At 39.6% G+C, this 17,271-nt stretch overlaps 1 protein-coding gene across 1 annotated transcript; it reads right to left on the minus strand.

Moving 5' to 3' along the window:
• Nucleotides 1–440: 440 nt before the first annotated feature.
• On the minus strand, nt 441–16,505 carry HCFC2 (host cell factor C2; the record flags this gene model as incomplete). The annotated part of the gene is made up of 15 exons (XM_082014036.1): nt 441–755; nt 1,210–1,395; nt 2,748–2,885; nt 4,125–4,195; nt 5,418–5,618; nt 6,624–6,786; nt 7,790–7,890; nt 8,311–8,496; nt 9,749–9,937; nt 10,517–10,620; nt 11,678–11,762; nt 12,233–12,441; nt 13,472–13,632; nt 14,005–14,153; nt 16,340–16,505. The coding sequence occupies 15 exons, from the start codon at nt 16,503–16,505 to the stop codon at nt 441–443; spliced, it is 2,424 nt and encodes an 807-aa protein (XP_081870162.1).
• Nucleotides 16,506–17,271: the final 766 nt, after the last annotated feature.

A 17,271-nucleotide genomic window follows, 5' to 3' on the forward strand; every position in this document is an offset into this window, starting at 1 on the left:
GCTGTAATGCAGACTTCAAAGTCTGCATGTGTCACAAATATGCACCTTATGTCACTTTATGAAATTTTTTTCTAATAAGGAGGGAGAAAAGATTGAAAAAAACCCACCTGACTACACCCATGCATGTAGCTGGATTACTTCTTATTAGAATAAAAAACTTTTGAGCTGAAGTGAAGCCCAGGGAAATCAGAAGCTTACCAGGCTTTTATTATTTGAGGGACTGGGTAAGACTGAATAACCAACATTTCAGTACTTGCTTGTCTTTGCTTGTGAACAAATATAAAATGTTTTTTAAAATGTGCCAAATTCAACAACTAAGTTTTAAGAAAACTCCTATAAGGAACAAAACAACATTTCAACAACTTCACATGCACTGCTGAGTAAAGTGTTCGTTCTAGAGACACAGTAATGCCACTTCCTCTGCCACAACTACAGCCCATTTAAATGCTGCATCTGACACTGACTTTACCTTGAAGCCATCGGACTTGTGTGGCTGGTCCGTATCCTCTCTCATTCTTTGCAGAAATTCTGAACACTATAGCAGGTCGGGAAGTGTAATCAACATGAGCATTTGAAAGCTGGGCAGCAGTCACTATACACGATGTTTTAAGACCACAGTATATTCTCATAAATACAAGCTGACTTGGATTTTCCTGTAATTGTGTGGAACGGATTGCTAAGTAGGCAGAATATTCTAAAATATTTCCAGAGGGTGAAGCAGGAGGCTCCCAAGAAAGATGAATACAGTCTACACTCTAAAGGAAAAGGGAGAAAATGCGATAGCATGTAGGTAACCATTAGATACTCGAATACATATATATAAAAATACAAAAAAAACCCTCTAAAGACCATCTGAAAATTCTAACCTAAGATCATCACTCTTTGGAGGTAAGGATGTATCTTTTGACTTTTTTTTCTTTAAAAAAAAGCACAGTAAACCCCTATAGATTTAAGAGAAAATCATGGGGAAACTATCAGATGATTAAGATGTGTATCTGGTAACATGATCATTAAAGTCTTAAAATAATTCTTTATAGCAAATTTCTTAAAGATAATTACATTGAGCAGAATTAACCAAGTAAGCATTTGACACTATTTTATATGACAATTTTACCTGAAAAAAACCCCAACAACAAAACCAAGAATTCTGAGATTAAGCTTGTGACCAGAATTTTATACATCAGAACTAGAATTACCTATATTTCTCACCTTGGTGATTTTGACTGTTGAAGGAGCTCCAGGAAAACCCGGAATGCAAGTCTTGAATTCACTGACTTTACTGAAAGGCCCAATACCACAGCCATTAATTGCAGCAACTCTGAACCGGTACACTGTGCCTGGAAAAAGATCCTGTTTCTTAAGTAATCTGTAGTCTGGTACATCTGCACTTTCCATCTGAAAACAAAGCAACATTTGTCTTAATTTTTAAAATATTCTAAGCACAATTAGCCTAAAAAATATGAAGTGGGTAGTGATAAACTGGGATTAATATATTTAATTGAAACTGAAAATCTAACTAATACTTTTGTACTTAAATCAGAATTTACAAAAAGGTTCTGACTGAGACACTATCTCACCTCAAAACAGCTGTTCCAAGATGCAATATGAGACTACATCTCTAACCAACCCCCCCATTTTTCAGTCATTTAAATTAAACTGCACCTCTTGGTTATTTTTACTTGGGTAAGTAAAAGCAAAGTAGCATTTCCAACAGTATAACTTATGATTCCATTAGCATACTTTTCTGTTCTAAAAAATATTTTTCTTTCAAGAACAGTTATTTCTATATTCCTATTCCTGTAGTTGCGCTTTGATGTGTAGGTAATCAAAATGTTTTTAAAGAAAAGCACTGTAAGTTAGTAACAAATAGGTTTCTGAAACATTATGTGCTACTGTACTTCCACATTTAAAATATGCATTGATGCATCCTTGAAACTTCCCATGGAAGTATTTTCTTTATGAATAATGTATTAGAAACCACAATCAACGTAAACACTGTAAAGTGTACTACACTCTTTAAAACCAAGATACACAATATTTGTAGTGAATTGCTTCCAAAGAAAGTGTTCTGTTCTTTTGTTTCTGTCTTGAAAACATATACCCATAATTTTTGTTTCTAGTTCACTAGGACCTCATTAATTTATACTTTCACCATCAAAACTGCAGCATTTTTGTAAGTTTCACACGAATAACATTTTCCTATATAAACTTACATGTGCAACAACATTAAATTAGAGAAGTCTAATACAAAACCCACTACAGTTTCATATCTAGTCTTTTTAAACAGCCTAGCCTGTCTTATTAGTCTCTAACCATTTGTAAGCAAAGATTCTGGAAACAGAGAAGAAACCTTGATCGAAACATTTCAATGCTGTACTGAAATAACATAGTAAAAAGTTGTGGCTTTTTTTTAGTTTCTAAGAGTTTTTACTGGTTTGAAAGTTCACCAATTTTAAAAATCTTTCCTAAGGCTAGAAACAGAAATATGGAAAGAATTAGCAATAGCAAAAATAAGACATTCCATATTATCATACAAAAACAAAAGAAGAAAATTCATGTGACTTAGGAAATAGTAAAAAAAGGTCAGCAAAATACATGAGGAACTACTGGTCACAAAATACAAAACTCCTACAAGCACCAGATCCAGATCCAGCATCAGAAAATCCCACATTTTGTTGTCAACCATATGAGCAACAGATTCCAAAATATGTATGTGCAACTTATGTCAGAGAAGAATTAGCAGCTACCTTGTTAGGGATGCTCAGTGTTTCCTCTGGCAGCAAGTAGAACTGGCTCACCACAGCGCTGTTGTTCTTAAAAATTCCAACATCATACCACTGCCGGTCTCTCGTTTTCACCGGTGCCATCTGTCTTTGTGGAGCTTTCTAGTATTTGAAGAACATATTATGTAGACTACCCATACTTCAACGTAATGTCAAAAAAAAAAAAAAAAAAAAGACAACTCTAGCATATGTAAGACAACCCCCTTTTATGCTAGTGTTACTTTCTTGTACTTCAAATGAATATGCATATATTATTAAAATACTGTTCAAAACCAACTGGTTTATACATTGATTTAGACACAGTCCATCATTCAAAAAAAAAAAACCCAACCAACAGCTGGGATGTCACCTCTTGACATTCTAGTTTAAAGAGGGAGGGGAAGAAGTTTAAAGCTGTAGAACTAGGTGTCTGTAGCAGCATGTAGTTGTGAGTTAACTTCACTCAGAGGTCAAGAAGTTCCACAGAATAGTCCGGTATCAGTAGCTCTACCTGGCATTCAGCTATACCTCAGCCCCAAACACACTCTCTTTCAAGCTGCTGCTGAACCCACTTGCAGCTGAGAACAGGGCCTCTGCTGTGGCATGGGGCAATGGTGGTGGAGGGCATGGGAACTGTTCCTGACTGACCCAGAAAGACAAACTGTCTTTCTTACTTGTCTCCAGGTGTGGGGGACGGTGCTTGCATGGTCAGTGGGCCCAGCACAGACAGGCCATGATCCTGCTGGCATGGAAAAGGGGCAGGAGTGGCAGCTGCTCTTGGCAAAAGAACCCTAACCCTTTAGTAGCAGCTGCTTCTTCCCATTCTTAGTTCCTCTCTTTTGGTGGCAACAGTGGCACCTCGATTTTGTGTATTAAGTTGTAAGCAAGTGAAATAGGAAGCATTTACTTTTTCAGGCAGTATTTACAGCTTGCATAGCCAGTCCCCATCTCCTCTAGGGAAAAACATCAAGATGTCAGTTTAGTTGTGTTTCAAACCTATAGATCAGCAGCTAACACTAGTTTGATCTAATACACGCTTAATTTTAAATTCAATTGTGCATACAGAAAAACATTTTACATTTGCACATTGTGCAGCAGAGAGACCAGTCCACTGTGCCAGCCAATAAAAATGATTCAACAGCTGAAACACATACTTGGATCTCCTCCCAACTACACAACTGCTACTTAGACTCAAATCAAACCCATCCAATGCAATTAGTTTTACAACAGAAATGTTTACCCCTGTATTACTCACTTGAAGCCCTAAATATACATTGCTTTTCTTTCAGAGATACAATTAAACGAAAACAGAAGAGCCCTTACAACTAATACAGCAACTGGATTATACTTTTTCAGACTTACAGAGGAGTGTGAATCATTTGTCTGTCCAGTATTGCCCCTTGTTGAAGGCGTGATATAAGCAGTTTCAGCAGCTAGAAACAAAAAGTTATATTTAAAAAGCTTAAGTGATACGAAAAGTTTAACACAAAGTCCACAGAGTATGAAAGTTGACCTCAATAGACATTTACAAATATTTGTTGCAAAAGTATGTCTGACTTCTTTCGCATGCAGTTCTATTTATAACATGAACAACTAATTTTGGCTTGCATCATATTCACAAGACAACTATAAAGGCCTGGTATTGCAGGCTGATACAGATAATATAAACAAAAGGCAGGACTCAGAAAATCCTAAGAAATTATGGAATTATGAAACATTTGTGAACAAATAATCTAAATACCAGATTGAGACACATACTGATGACATTGTATAAATAGTCTAAGCATGAAATCTTAATGTGAATGCATTGCTTCTGACATCAACACAGCCTGAATTCTGAACATGAGCAGTTAATCTTTAAACAATTCTAATAAATGGGAAAAAGAACATTTATTAAATTGAAAATGGAATCTTAAAAAAAAAAAAAGATATATAAATCAAAGCACATAAGCAACACAAGGGAATATTAGTATTCTGTACTTGTGTGTCTGGTTTTTGCTTTTAAAATACAATACTGTTTGGTAAAAAATACACTACTCACACAGCATCAATAAGAGAATACAGTTCTTTAGTTAACACTCAAAACAATAGCAAGCACAGCCTGTTGATATTCATGAAAAACAAAACGTGAAGAACTATCAATATGTTTAGTTTCTGCATTGCTGCTTATTTCAGGTATTTCAAGCAGACTGTAAAGAGGTCACCACATTTGACTAGTGGTGAGCTAGCCACATGAACTGGCCATATTTGTTACAGAGGTCAATGGTTTAAAACCAAATCCATCAAAGGTTACTATTTGTAGTCTTTTGCTGACTAAATAAACAGACAATCACTGAATAAAAGCAAATGTGCTATGGGCACCAAAACTGGCTGCCCCTGCTATTCAGCAAATGGCCTTCTGCATAAATGAAGATCTAAAGGACCTTTCACTTACAGGAAACAAAGTGGTTTACAAATGTGTAAAAGGAACACTCTGCTTTTAAAAGATATTTAAATCATAGCAGAGATCATCCAAGCTGCCCAAGGTACTCAATGCCCAAAGCCCTATCTCAGTCTCAGATACTAGTTAAGATGGGAATCCCACCACACTAGAGGAACTCTGATGGCCTTAGATATATATGGCTCAAAATACAGTATGTGAAACACATTTCAAACCTTCAGATTTTGAATTGAATGTTGTTAGTGAAGTTTCATCTTTAACAACTGCCCCATTTGTACTTGATGATTCAGTTTTAACAGCCTGCTGGGTTACCATAGTTTGTGTGCTGGAGACAGTACTGGATACAGAAGCATCAGGATTTACAGTTCGTTTGTCCAAGTCATGTAATTCACCTACATTTGCTGAAGTCTGAGGACCTTAAAAAAAAGAAAATATTAACCAGAATTCAATATTGATAACACATAACAAATCTCAACTTGATCTAATGGCTTTAGTTTCCTATAAAACCAGAGTTCAGCTCAGACTTACATTAGAATATATCTGATTATATTAACTGCTAATGCTTTCTTTAGGTATATAACCTAACAGAAGTCTGTCTGCAGAGTCATAAAAAGATACATGTAAACAGTTATATTAAAATGGCAATTTCATTTCTTTTAAGCTTGCTATTTTACATCTATTTGGTTACAAAAGGATGAATTTGCAAAAAAAAATCCTAATATAAAGTATCCACACAAATCAGCATCACAGATTTGTAACAATCAACCTAAGATTAACCACTGTGGAAGTCTGTTTCTCCCTTAGCACTAAGATGCAAAATTTCCACACAATACTTAAATTACACTGTGAAGAAAATGAAAATCCAACAATCTATAAATTACATGAAAGTAAAATATAAACAGATCAGGTGATTGAGCCTGGATTCACCACACTGAACTTAAGGCACTTCAGTAAAATGCCTAAATCAGTGGGTATCTTCTATTTCCTCTTCAGAAAGAAGCATGCTCCTCTCTACATTGCCTAAAATTTTACATCAGCTAATAGCTTTTCACTATTAACAGACAGAAGTAGTGTCAAAGAGAGCCTGGAGTTACTATCACCTTAATGTTGTAAAATGAATATGACCCTATTAGTCTGCTCTTTGATGTTAAAAATGGCTATTTATGTTTAAAGATTTCAATAATTAATATATTGAGAATTTCATGTCCCTTGCAACACTTCAAACAACTTAAGATTTCATTTTTCCTCATATCTTCCAAAAATATGTACAGTAATAACTAGCACAAGCTTTTTTTCTTTAAAGTACACAAAGGCCTCTAAAATAATTTTAAATTGCAGAACAGAAATAATCTTATTTTATGTTTCTGAGATGAATTTTAACTCTCACTTTCTAATCAGTTTTTATTCTATAGTTATCTTACTTGAAGTACAAACAGGCAAAAGAGAAGGGGCATTTGATTCTTTGAATCCTGTAGCATCTGCATGGTTTTTCAGAGTCTCCTGTGTAATGTTGTTTTCAGGTGCTGCAACCTTTTCTTTTCCTTCTACTTTTAATAATGAGTTGGATGAAACGGAAACTTGGACCTAACCAAAACAACACATTTGTTAAACTGCAAAGTTCAGAAATTTCAGTTGCAAATATGGCATGAAAATGCTTGCTCGAAAACAACAAACAAAAATCCTCCAACAAATCCCCCTAGCACTTTAAAACAAGAAACCAACCTCACAATCCACCTTGTCTTATCCATTATAAAACAAAGACTCAAACTCTAAGTTGACTTGGAAGTGCCCCTGACACATAGTACATTTTATCTGACAGTGAGCTCACATTCTTATGTTATGACATGGAAGTTCACTGATGCATACATTTAGTCTACTGGGGAGACTTGAGGAGATGGGGAAAAAAAAAAAAAAAAAAAAAAATCACAATTACGGAGGCTTTCAACCTTTGTTTTCCTGGCACATACCTAAGATATTTCTACCGTTAGTAAAATGTATAGTATTTCTACATGTGTCTTCAACAACAATACATTATGGATCCCATACTGACCTGAGGCCTTACACAATAAAGAAAAGGTCTAAATTTCTAAAAATGTAATGCTTTAGCCAGTTTGTCCTCCCTCTTTCTTTTACATGGGCAAAACAGTGGAACATGTACAACTGCACAACCAGAACAGATAATTAGGTTTATACTGTATTTGGAACCCAGAACTAAGCAGACTAGCATATAAACACTAACAAAGGAGGAATACGCTTTATTCTTTTTGCCTCACACATTATTTTCACCAATATTTTCAGGATGAATAGTATTTCTACTGGTATCAGGCTCCCAATTAGCAATCTGGAAGTCAATACAGTTGCAGTTTCCTTTCTGCATTGCCAGGAAGAGGACTTTAAAGACTGTCTATCAACCATAAAACTAAACAGATTCAACTACTTCAGCAGGTGTCTTTTTCTGCATTTGATTTTGGGCTTTTTCTAAGGCCTAAAAAATATGCAGGGACTTTTAAAAATGAGAAAGTGTTCTGGCAGTTCTCTCGCTTTCCACACTACTTTGCCACTTAGGCATTTTTCAGTTTACACTTACGTTATTAGGAATGACATTTGTTTGGCTGGGATGATCCACCTTCATTTCTGGATAAGGGACATTAGGCAATGATTGCGGACTTTGATGTACAGAAGAGCCACCTTTCAGGTAAACAAAAGCAAATTCCAATCAGTCACATAAAACTTAATATTGTGTTGGCTGGAATCTATTCCAGTAAGCAAGAGGAAGACCCGAAGTTGTCTGAAGGAAGACTCGGTTGCAAGACTGAAATGAAACTGCATGGCCAGTCAGATAAAATCCTTTCCTTGCTATTTCCTTTCTCAAATCATGTCCAGCACTGTATAAATATCTTCATATTCAGATAGCTGGCCAAAACTGAGAGAGATACGTTAAAAGCCGAGTCCTCCGTAATTACGATGCACGCATTTTGGGAATAATCAAAGAAATAGGGTCTTTCTCTTTCAAAATGATTTTTTTAAAAACAAACTCATATTAATTGTTTATGCAATCCTCTACTGTACCTTTGCACAAACATTAGCGTAATGTGATCTGACTACTACCTTGTGAACTCAGCACTGATGTCTCGGGAACCCCAGTACCAGGTATTCCAGCCACTGATGGCACTGGTGAATCAGCATGTAATTGAAGAAGATATCCTTCAACTGTAGGTACTTCGTCCCATTTCACTTGAAAAGAGTTGGTTGTAGCTCTAATCAGCTGTACCTGTGATGGTGCTGGAGGTTTCTCTACAAGAAACCAATAAAACACAGATGGCATGTTTGAAATTGCCCTCCTTTATCAGTTTAAGAAATATCTATATAATGCAAGCAAAATCAATAGCTCCTTTTTCACTTATGTACAATATATACCAGATTCAACAAGAAACAGTTGTCAAAGGTGGCAAGTCAAGTCAGAGAACTATAAAGTGCCATTCTAGAGTGTTCAAAAATGCTGAAGTTTTGATGCTTTGTTTTTTTAATGGCTTTTCTGCTGCCAGTAAGTCTTTGGGTTGTATATACATCATTATGGGCATTACAGAGATGAGAGATCCTCATCCTTTCCTAAAAGGCTGCATGCAGCTCTTTGGTTCCTAAAGCTTTACATGTTCCTGGAAAGGATTCACAGAAGATTGCACTTCCTTTTTTGCTTGCTCTCCGTAGCTAAAGTGAGCTTTCCCTTAAACTTCTTCTGCAGAGGCTGAGGCCTAGGCATGATTCAATATCAATGACCTGCTCCTCTCACTTGCCTTGATGCCTTACTAGGCTGCACTCTCAAGCACATCCTTCCCCTGCTACTCTTTTTCATCTTCTGACCTTCCTGAAGTTAAAAAAAAAAAAAAAAGGAAAAAAAAGGAAAAAAAAGAAAGAAAACACAATCTCCTACATGTTTCACAATCTCCAGTAACCATTCTCATACTTGTGCTTGAGTGGCCAACAACTCTCTCTCACAAGTACTATTCTAGTTCCCTCTTTCCCAATACCATCTCAGTGTCCTGCCATCAAGCCAGCTACTAATGAGTGATTAGTGCTCCAGAATTCCCATCAGCCCCTGGTCCTTTCTCAGATTCGACAGTATCTTTTTGCAGTCCAAGAGATGAGGAAGCAGCAGCAGCAATGATCCCAAGAGAAGGAGGGGTTTGGTAAAAAAAGAGTAAGTAGCAGCAGAAAAGATCACAAAGAAGAGAGGCCAGGAATCTTGAGTTTAGGTAAAACACCCTTTAGCACCTTGTATCTACTGACTATGACATGCAATGCAAAATCTAGCCACAAAGTTCTTTCAGAGGCTTTATACAAGCCTTCCTATTTTTTCTGTTTAAGTTACAGCTGTAGCCTTCAAACAATCAACAGTGAAGCATAGTTTATTTAAATAAGCTCTAAAATTTAAATAATCTTTGAGTTTGCTACAGTTTTAGATGTTCTGATCATCAGCGATGCCAGCTTCCCATATGTTAATAAAATATGGAACAGAGTACAAGTCTCTTATGTATTTCTGACTCACCAGTATCAAGGTACCAAAGATCTTTGCAGCAAACTTGATTGTTCCAAGCTTTTCTGTAACCATCTCTACCACTCCAGATATACAGACGAGTGCCAACTGCTACAGCACAGTGTCCTGCTCTTGGCCCTGGTAACAAGTTACTTTTGTCCTCCTGGCAATCTGAGATCAGACCTATCCATTCTGTGGTATCTAGTAAATGAAACTCAAAAAATTTAGTTTCTAGATGTTTTCCAAAACAAGCAATACAGATGTCAATACACTTAACTGCTCAGAGAAAATGAAAATAAATCACCTCTGTTTTTATAGACTATTGCATTCAAATTTGCAATACCACAAGGAGAAGGTCGCTTTCCAGTTAGTTTGCAAGGTACAATCAATTAACAGAGGATGAATTTTCTGACCTCTGGTTAGTCTCTCAAGCAAATACAAGATCAGAAACTGAGGATTCAGGGATAGTACTATCACATTTAGAAAAAAATCATTTCAGGATCTGCCCCTTGTGTTCTTCTACAAATGAAGAAGCAGTATTTATATTACTTAGTATTAAAGCTGTATTAACAGAGATTTTCATCAGCAAACCTGCTGAATGTTCAAAGAAAAAAAAATCACTTCTTAAGAAAGATGTAAAAAACCTGGCATCTTCTTTAGTCAGCTAGGATTACAACTGTGTATCCTAAAACTTTTCTCAGGTCTTCAAAATTTTTATTCTACTCTGTTAATAAAGTATTAATTCAAAATGCCCACGCCCGGAAAGGCAGAAACACTAACCCAAATTAAGATAAGAAAATGAACCGGTACATTTCCATTCACCATCATGAGCAGAAATTTCACCTCCTGCTGACTGTGGTACCCATCCACCAAAAACATACATTCTGAAATATAGGAAAAGAGGGAAGAGGGAAAAAGAAAAGAAAAGCCAATTAACATCCAGATGTGCTGCATGTGCTCTCTCAAGCTAGGACAAAACAGAAAGTTTCCAGTGCTTTACAGTTCTGGTTTACAGCAGATTTTATTTGTGTCTACTCTCTTTAGAAAGTACTGTTGCAGACATCTACCTTCTGAAATTTCTGAGTAGGTTAACTGATTAAAAACAAATAAACAAACAAAAGTCCCCCAAACTCCTCAAACAATTTCCCAGAAGTGAATACTGTATCTTTTTACAAACTACCAAACTGCCAGTAGTGTCCAAAAATCACACATTTACACAGAATTTCTACAACCCTTTACTGCAGACCTCTCAATAAACCATTCTACAATTAGAACACTGGTATCTAAGGCAGATATCAAAATTTAAAAACATAATGCAGGCTACAAACTAATAACATTTTAAGTAAACAATAAAAAGCTAAGCTGTTGGATCATAAGATACAAAGCTTTCACACTTCTTTCCCCTTGTGCCAGCTTGTAAACTGATATAAAATGGACTGAAACCCACATTTAGAAGTCCATTTTATCAATGCCATCTGCCAAAACAAACCATAGCGGCAAGAAGCAAAGTAATGAGGAACAGACTACAGAAAAACTGGCCCACAAAAATGCAGAATGGTTTTGCCTATAACTAGTTCTACTCTTTGGGCAGTTTCTTTGTGTAGCTAGTTCATTGTGTCACAGACACAGAGGCACTCAAGTTGGCTCCTGACAGAGCCAGCTCAGGTCCAGCTGAGACCGCCCCAGAATGCACAAAGGTGCATTAAGAAGCCTGGAAAGCTGTTTGTGGGTTGGGCAGATTGTCCTGCAGGATGGAAACACTGACAGTTTGATACACTTAAATTAACAATGGTACTTTTTAATTTCCACTGAGGTAGGATAACAGAAGCAGAAAAGTACTCTACAGTGTTTGATGGTTTATACTGAGCAGTAGTGGATAAGCATCATCATTCTCCTACTAGGTGTACCTTTCTAGAGTTGAGCTTTTAACAACAGACATACTTGTTTCCTATTACATTGGCTGTATGGAGACTGCGAGGAAGTGGTACTGTCCCTTTGGTTTCTGGTCTTGACCAAGTCATGGTTTCTAAAAGAAAAAGAATAAAAACCCTCAAAAAAGTTGTTACTATATATTTCACTACCTGGATTTTAGGAGGGAACATACCTCTAACGTTCAACAAAACAAAATTTCACCTTTTCAAGATGGCCATTTTAAGAAAGAAAGCGCAATAAAAAGCACTTAAAGCTTCTTCTAAAATTCATGGGAAACACTGACAAACTAATTGTTTATCAGAAAGATGTATTATGGTTTCATTATGGTTATCCAACTTTAAAGCATTCTAAAGAAACAACCCCATGGTATAACCAAAATCAGTGAGGATAATATATGCAAACAATGCTATATCTACGTATTTCCAAAAATCACAAATGGTTAACACTATGGTGTAAGTTCCAGTAATATCTGCACCACATCAAGCCATTAATCATTATATACTATAATTTTTCCTCTTAGCCAGTAAGGCCCCTGCACTAACTTCGACTGGCAAATCAACTCACCTATGTCAAGTTCCCAGAGATCATTAAGCCGACAGCCACACATCCCTCCAAAAATATACATCTTTGGACTTCCCAAATCTTTTCTGCAGTATATGATGGCTGTGTGAGATTCTCGGGGAGACGGCAAGATCCCTTTGGTCACAGGAATACTCCAGCCAACAACGCCAGAACCGTGTTGCAGCTCCAGTTCATAGAAATCATTTAAATATCTAGGGTATTATTATCAAAGTATGAAAAATTCACTTATAAGCAAGATTACAATGGGCTTTAAACCCTGACCACTTCCAAGTATTATAGACTTCTGTCTTGGGAGAGTGTAGAATTTTAAAATCTCAAACATTTGATGGCATTGTGGACAGTACCAAAACTAAATGGATTTAAAACAAAAAAAGTATGACTTGCTGCCTCTGAAGAAAACATCCTTTCAGACTTGATACACTCTATTACATGAAAGAAACATTGAACATTGGTAAACAACATTCTTAGCAGAAACTACTACATATGGACAAACTTGGAATAAACTGCAAAGTTGTGAGAAATACATGATGTCGTGGGACATCAGAGATTAATTTCTGCAACTCTAAGGCAACAAAGGTGAAAAGCAGCTGGTTTTTTTCTGATAACTTCAGGCTAGCCAACAGACAATTAGCCATTTGTTGCTGAATCTATCGGCAAGTTATTTTTAGATAATGGTCTTTGAATCTTGGCATTCACACCGATACCTCTTGTTTCCAGAGCTTATAATTGCCAGTTTATGGCTCACTGGATACAAGCGCTCTAACTGCAGGTGAACGTGGATATGAAAATTCAGCATTACAGCACTGTCTGCCGATAATAAAGGCAGCTTCAGCTGTTACTTAAAAAAATTTCCAGATGAATTCCTAAATGTTTTCCACAGCGTTACAGAGGAAACTTCCATTGTGAATTCTCTGATGACTCATGAGACTTTGCTGATTTAAATTCTTCTGTCAAACAAGCCATTCTTAAAAACATCACTCAAAATACTAGGAAAAAATACCAAAGTCTACTCAGGTTTCCCTCCAAAGCAGTCAGAACTGTCAGTCAGTGTTACATATTCTGGAACAGCAGAAGAAATATTTAAGCTTCTTAGCATGTAACCCCTCCACTGCACAAATAATCCAAATGTGAGTACTTGGTATGCAGGACAGCCTCCCTAGAATGTTCCTCTATCTAGTAATTTATTTTTAAAGACATTGAATTCAAACCAAATCATCGTACCTGGGAACATTATTATTTGAATCCTCACTTTCATTTGCCAGGCCACCAAATAAATAGCACTTGTTACCATATAAAGAAAAGCTGTGGCCAAGTCGAGGACAAGGTGGTGATCCAGTTGAAGGAGCTTGAGGTTTTACTTTTTTCCAGAGCCATCGACTTGCCTTAAAGACAAGAAAAATATATCAGAAATACCTTCATTTATAGTTGCTCATAGCCAACAGAATTCAGATAACATTAACACTCATATATTTTCTGAATTATTTTTAAGGTAATGCTGGGCTTTTCTTAGGATATACATCGAAAGGGGCACATAAGAGATCACCTTCATAATTTCAACTAGATGGAAGTCTCTTTAAATAGATTCCAAACATGGAGAAAATCTAAATAACTTAGTTATTAAAAAAAAGTTTATTCTTCCTGGAGCACAGCAAAGCTCATCTAAATTTCATCTGCAATTGGTAATAGAAAATATGTTTGTTCATAAGTGGATAAAGTAGTCCTTCAAAACTGAAATATCTTCATCCATTTCCTACCTGCAATTCATATAAGTCATTACTGTATCTTCCATATTCAACCATTCCTCCAAAAACTAGTATTCTGGTACCATCACAAACAAATCCATGTGCTGCACAGCCTGGAGGAATATCTCCCCTTACAGCAGGAAGGAACCACTGATTTGTAACTATAGTAGAGAAAAAAAAGAAGATATGTCAAACAGTGAGAAGGGAAGTGTATTTTTAAACATCTCTGCTTTCTAAAGAATTACCTTTTACCTGTAGAAAATTGTGAATGGGCTGTTTGTTTAACACTCAGTTTTAATTGGATTAAAACTTTTTTTTTAATAAAAAGAAAAGCAAACGCATCTGTTAAACCAATGATACTCAATATATGAATGAGCAACATGGGGTCACTGTAACTAAGTCAGCTACCAAGGGTCACCCAGCCATTTAATAGATTTGCCAAAAAAAGAGGCTAATGAGGAACATCAAGTGCAGTTCCACACAAAAGAGATAACTATGCTAACTCAGAAGGAGCTAGCCCTAAAAACAGCATGATTAGAGCTACAGCAGCATGGCAGTGTGCCTGAACTTAATAGCACTACTGAAAAACTAATTATGCTGTTCTAGGACCAATGTTAATATCTACAGAGCGCTGCACTGATACATGGGAGAGGAGAGGTGCAGGGGCAAGAAAGAACAACTGAGACTGCCTGATCCAGCAGCAGCATATTAGTGTTTAAACTGTTCTGCAATGAAAGAATTACAGAAGATATTGTCTCCTTTTTCCTAATCTTTCTTCACGAGCACGAAGAGGAAAAGTGTGAAATTAGAAGTTTCCAGTGAATGTTGCTGCAAGGGATTAAAACGTCCCCACTGTGTGCTAGCTCCTTGGAAGTCATCACACACGTAGCAAGAGTAATGGGTGACACTGCAAACTCAGGCAGCCCAGGTCACAACCCTGCATCTCAGCCCCCAGACAAAAAAAAAGTCAGTTTGGGTCAAACACTCGTCTGGGAAGTGGAACAACTGAGTCGTGATCTTTTTTGTCACTGCCACAAAGGGGAAACACCTTTAGCGGAAAGTCTGAGAAGAAATATAAAAAACGTGATGTTAAGACTCACTCAAAAGGCACATATCAGAACCTCTGTTCTGACAGATAGTATAACTGTACTATCGAAAAGCTTTCTTTTGATTACTCATCAAAACAGAAAGGTTAAGAGATTTTTTTTTTTCTCCCCCAAAAACTGTGATTGAGTACAGCAGATCTTTAAGCTACCATAGAAAAATCTGCTTGGAAGAACTCTTAACAGTAAGCATTCTCTTCTTAATAACCTACCTCCAAAACATGCCCACAGTCCCAGATTTTATCTCAAAAACACTCAGCAAAAATACCATCACCACCTTCTTTTTTTGGGGGGGGAGGGGTGTGATAAGAATAAATTCCGAATTATTCTTTAAAGTTGGCAAGTTAAAATGCTAGCTAATGTGCTGCTTTTGTGCATGGTGCACAAGCAGCCAGCACTGGCTAACTAAGAAGCGCAGATCAGTCACCTAACTCTCTCGTCTCAGCCCAAGCACTGAAATTACACAAAAGTTTTGCAGCCTCATACAGCATCCCGTACAGTAACTATTTAGGCATCTAATCTTTCACAAGTAAAATCGGGCTTGGGCAGCTTCCTGTTTGGAAAGGCTCCCAATGCCAACATGTTCACTTTTCTAACCAAGACTTCTATTTCAGCGTGTTCAGCTCTCGTGAGCAGCCACCAGAGGGAAGAAGGGGGATCTGGACACTCGACGGGGGCTAATCCAGCCTGCAGTCATTTAGCCGAAACCTGCAGGGGAAGACTCCGCACCCCAGGACGAGGGGCTGGGAAAGCGGAGCAGACGCGAGGCTCGGAAAGGGATCTTCCAGGTTCCTTTTTGCCAGAAAGGCACATTAACCCCACCTCCTCAGCCGGGGCGCAGCACAACCCCGGGAGTACCCCTCGCCCCGCCGTATTTCCCGCCTCCCTCCCCAATATCAGCTCCAGGCAGCTTTTCAGCTCGGGGGCAGACAGCCCGCCCGCCACCTCCTCAGCGCCAGCGGTTCAGCCGAGCCCCCCGCGGGCAGCCCCGGCAGAGGGCAGGAGGCTCGAGAGACGGGGGCGACGACCTCCCCCCCCCCCGTCCCACCCCTCCGTGAGGAGGCCGCTGCCCAGCGGCGGCCGGCCGGTACCACGGGCGGCTACAGACATGACAGCCCCACCGCTGGCCCCCTCCCCCCCCGCCTCACAGCCCCGGGCGCCCCCTCCCCGGCCGGGCCCCACCCCGCGCGCTCCCTGCCCCCCCCGCCCGCGGCGGGCCGCGCCCGCCGCCCCGCCCCGCGCACCCGTGTTGTAGACGTGCAGCTCATCGGCGATGCCCTCGTTGCCGCCCCCGAATATAATGACCAGCTCGCGGATGGCGACCGCGCGGTGCCCGTGGCGGGAGCGCGGCACCGGCCCCGTGAAGGAAGACACCCGCCTCCAGCTCAATCCAGCGGCGGCCGCCGCCATCTTACCGCCACTCCCACAATGCACCGCGCGGTCAGGGCAGGCCCGGGAGGGAAGGGGGAGCGGCGGGGCGCTGCCGTGGGTCACGTGATGGCGCGGGGCTAGGGGGGTGGCTGCCCCGTGGGGGCTCGCAGCCGGTGGCGTCGGTTACCCTCGTCCCTGAGGGGGAGCTCGAACCCCCTCCCCCCGGTCTCCTCTGCGTGGCGGCTGGGGGAGGCGGCGATTGCCTGCCGGGTGCTGGCTTGCTCCTCCTGGGTGAAGGGGGCCGGCCGAGATGCGCAGCGAAGGAGCCGCGTCGTGTCTCTGGCCAGCGCGGGGCCTTGGATGCCGCCTTCTCGGCGGCCCCGGGCGCACCCCCTGGGCTGTGCCACGCCGCCTCTGCCACAGGCTGCTCTCTGCACGGCTCCCTCCGCACCTCTGGAGCCCCCGATCTCTGCCTTGCTTCGGCGGGAGTCCTGTCAAGGGCGTCTGGCGCAGGCAAGCCTGCCGGCACCGCACCCCGTCTGTGGGGGGCTGCTGCCTGCCGTCCCGGGCGACTGGGGTGTGTGCTGTTTAGCTGAGGGCACCCAGCTCTGCCTTCAAAACCTCAGAAATGTGTGGCAGTTTGTTTTTTTTTTTTAAACTTGCAAGTGGTGGGCGAGGTATGCTGCCTGATACATCTGAGAAAGAAATGAGTTGCTGGTTTAAACACCCAAGGTTGAGACTAGAAACCAAGGTTTCAGTTATACAGTTAGCTGCGGATGATCTGAATAAACCCGAAGATGTCATT

This window comes from Phaethon aethereus (genome assembly GCF_964289735.1).
Source record: "Phaethon aethereus genome assembly, chromosome: 1".
Classification (NCBI taxonomy): Eukaryota; Metazoa; Chordata; class Aves; order Phaethontiformes; family Phaethontidae; genus Phaethon; species Phaethon aethereus.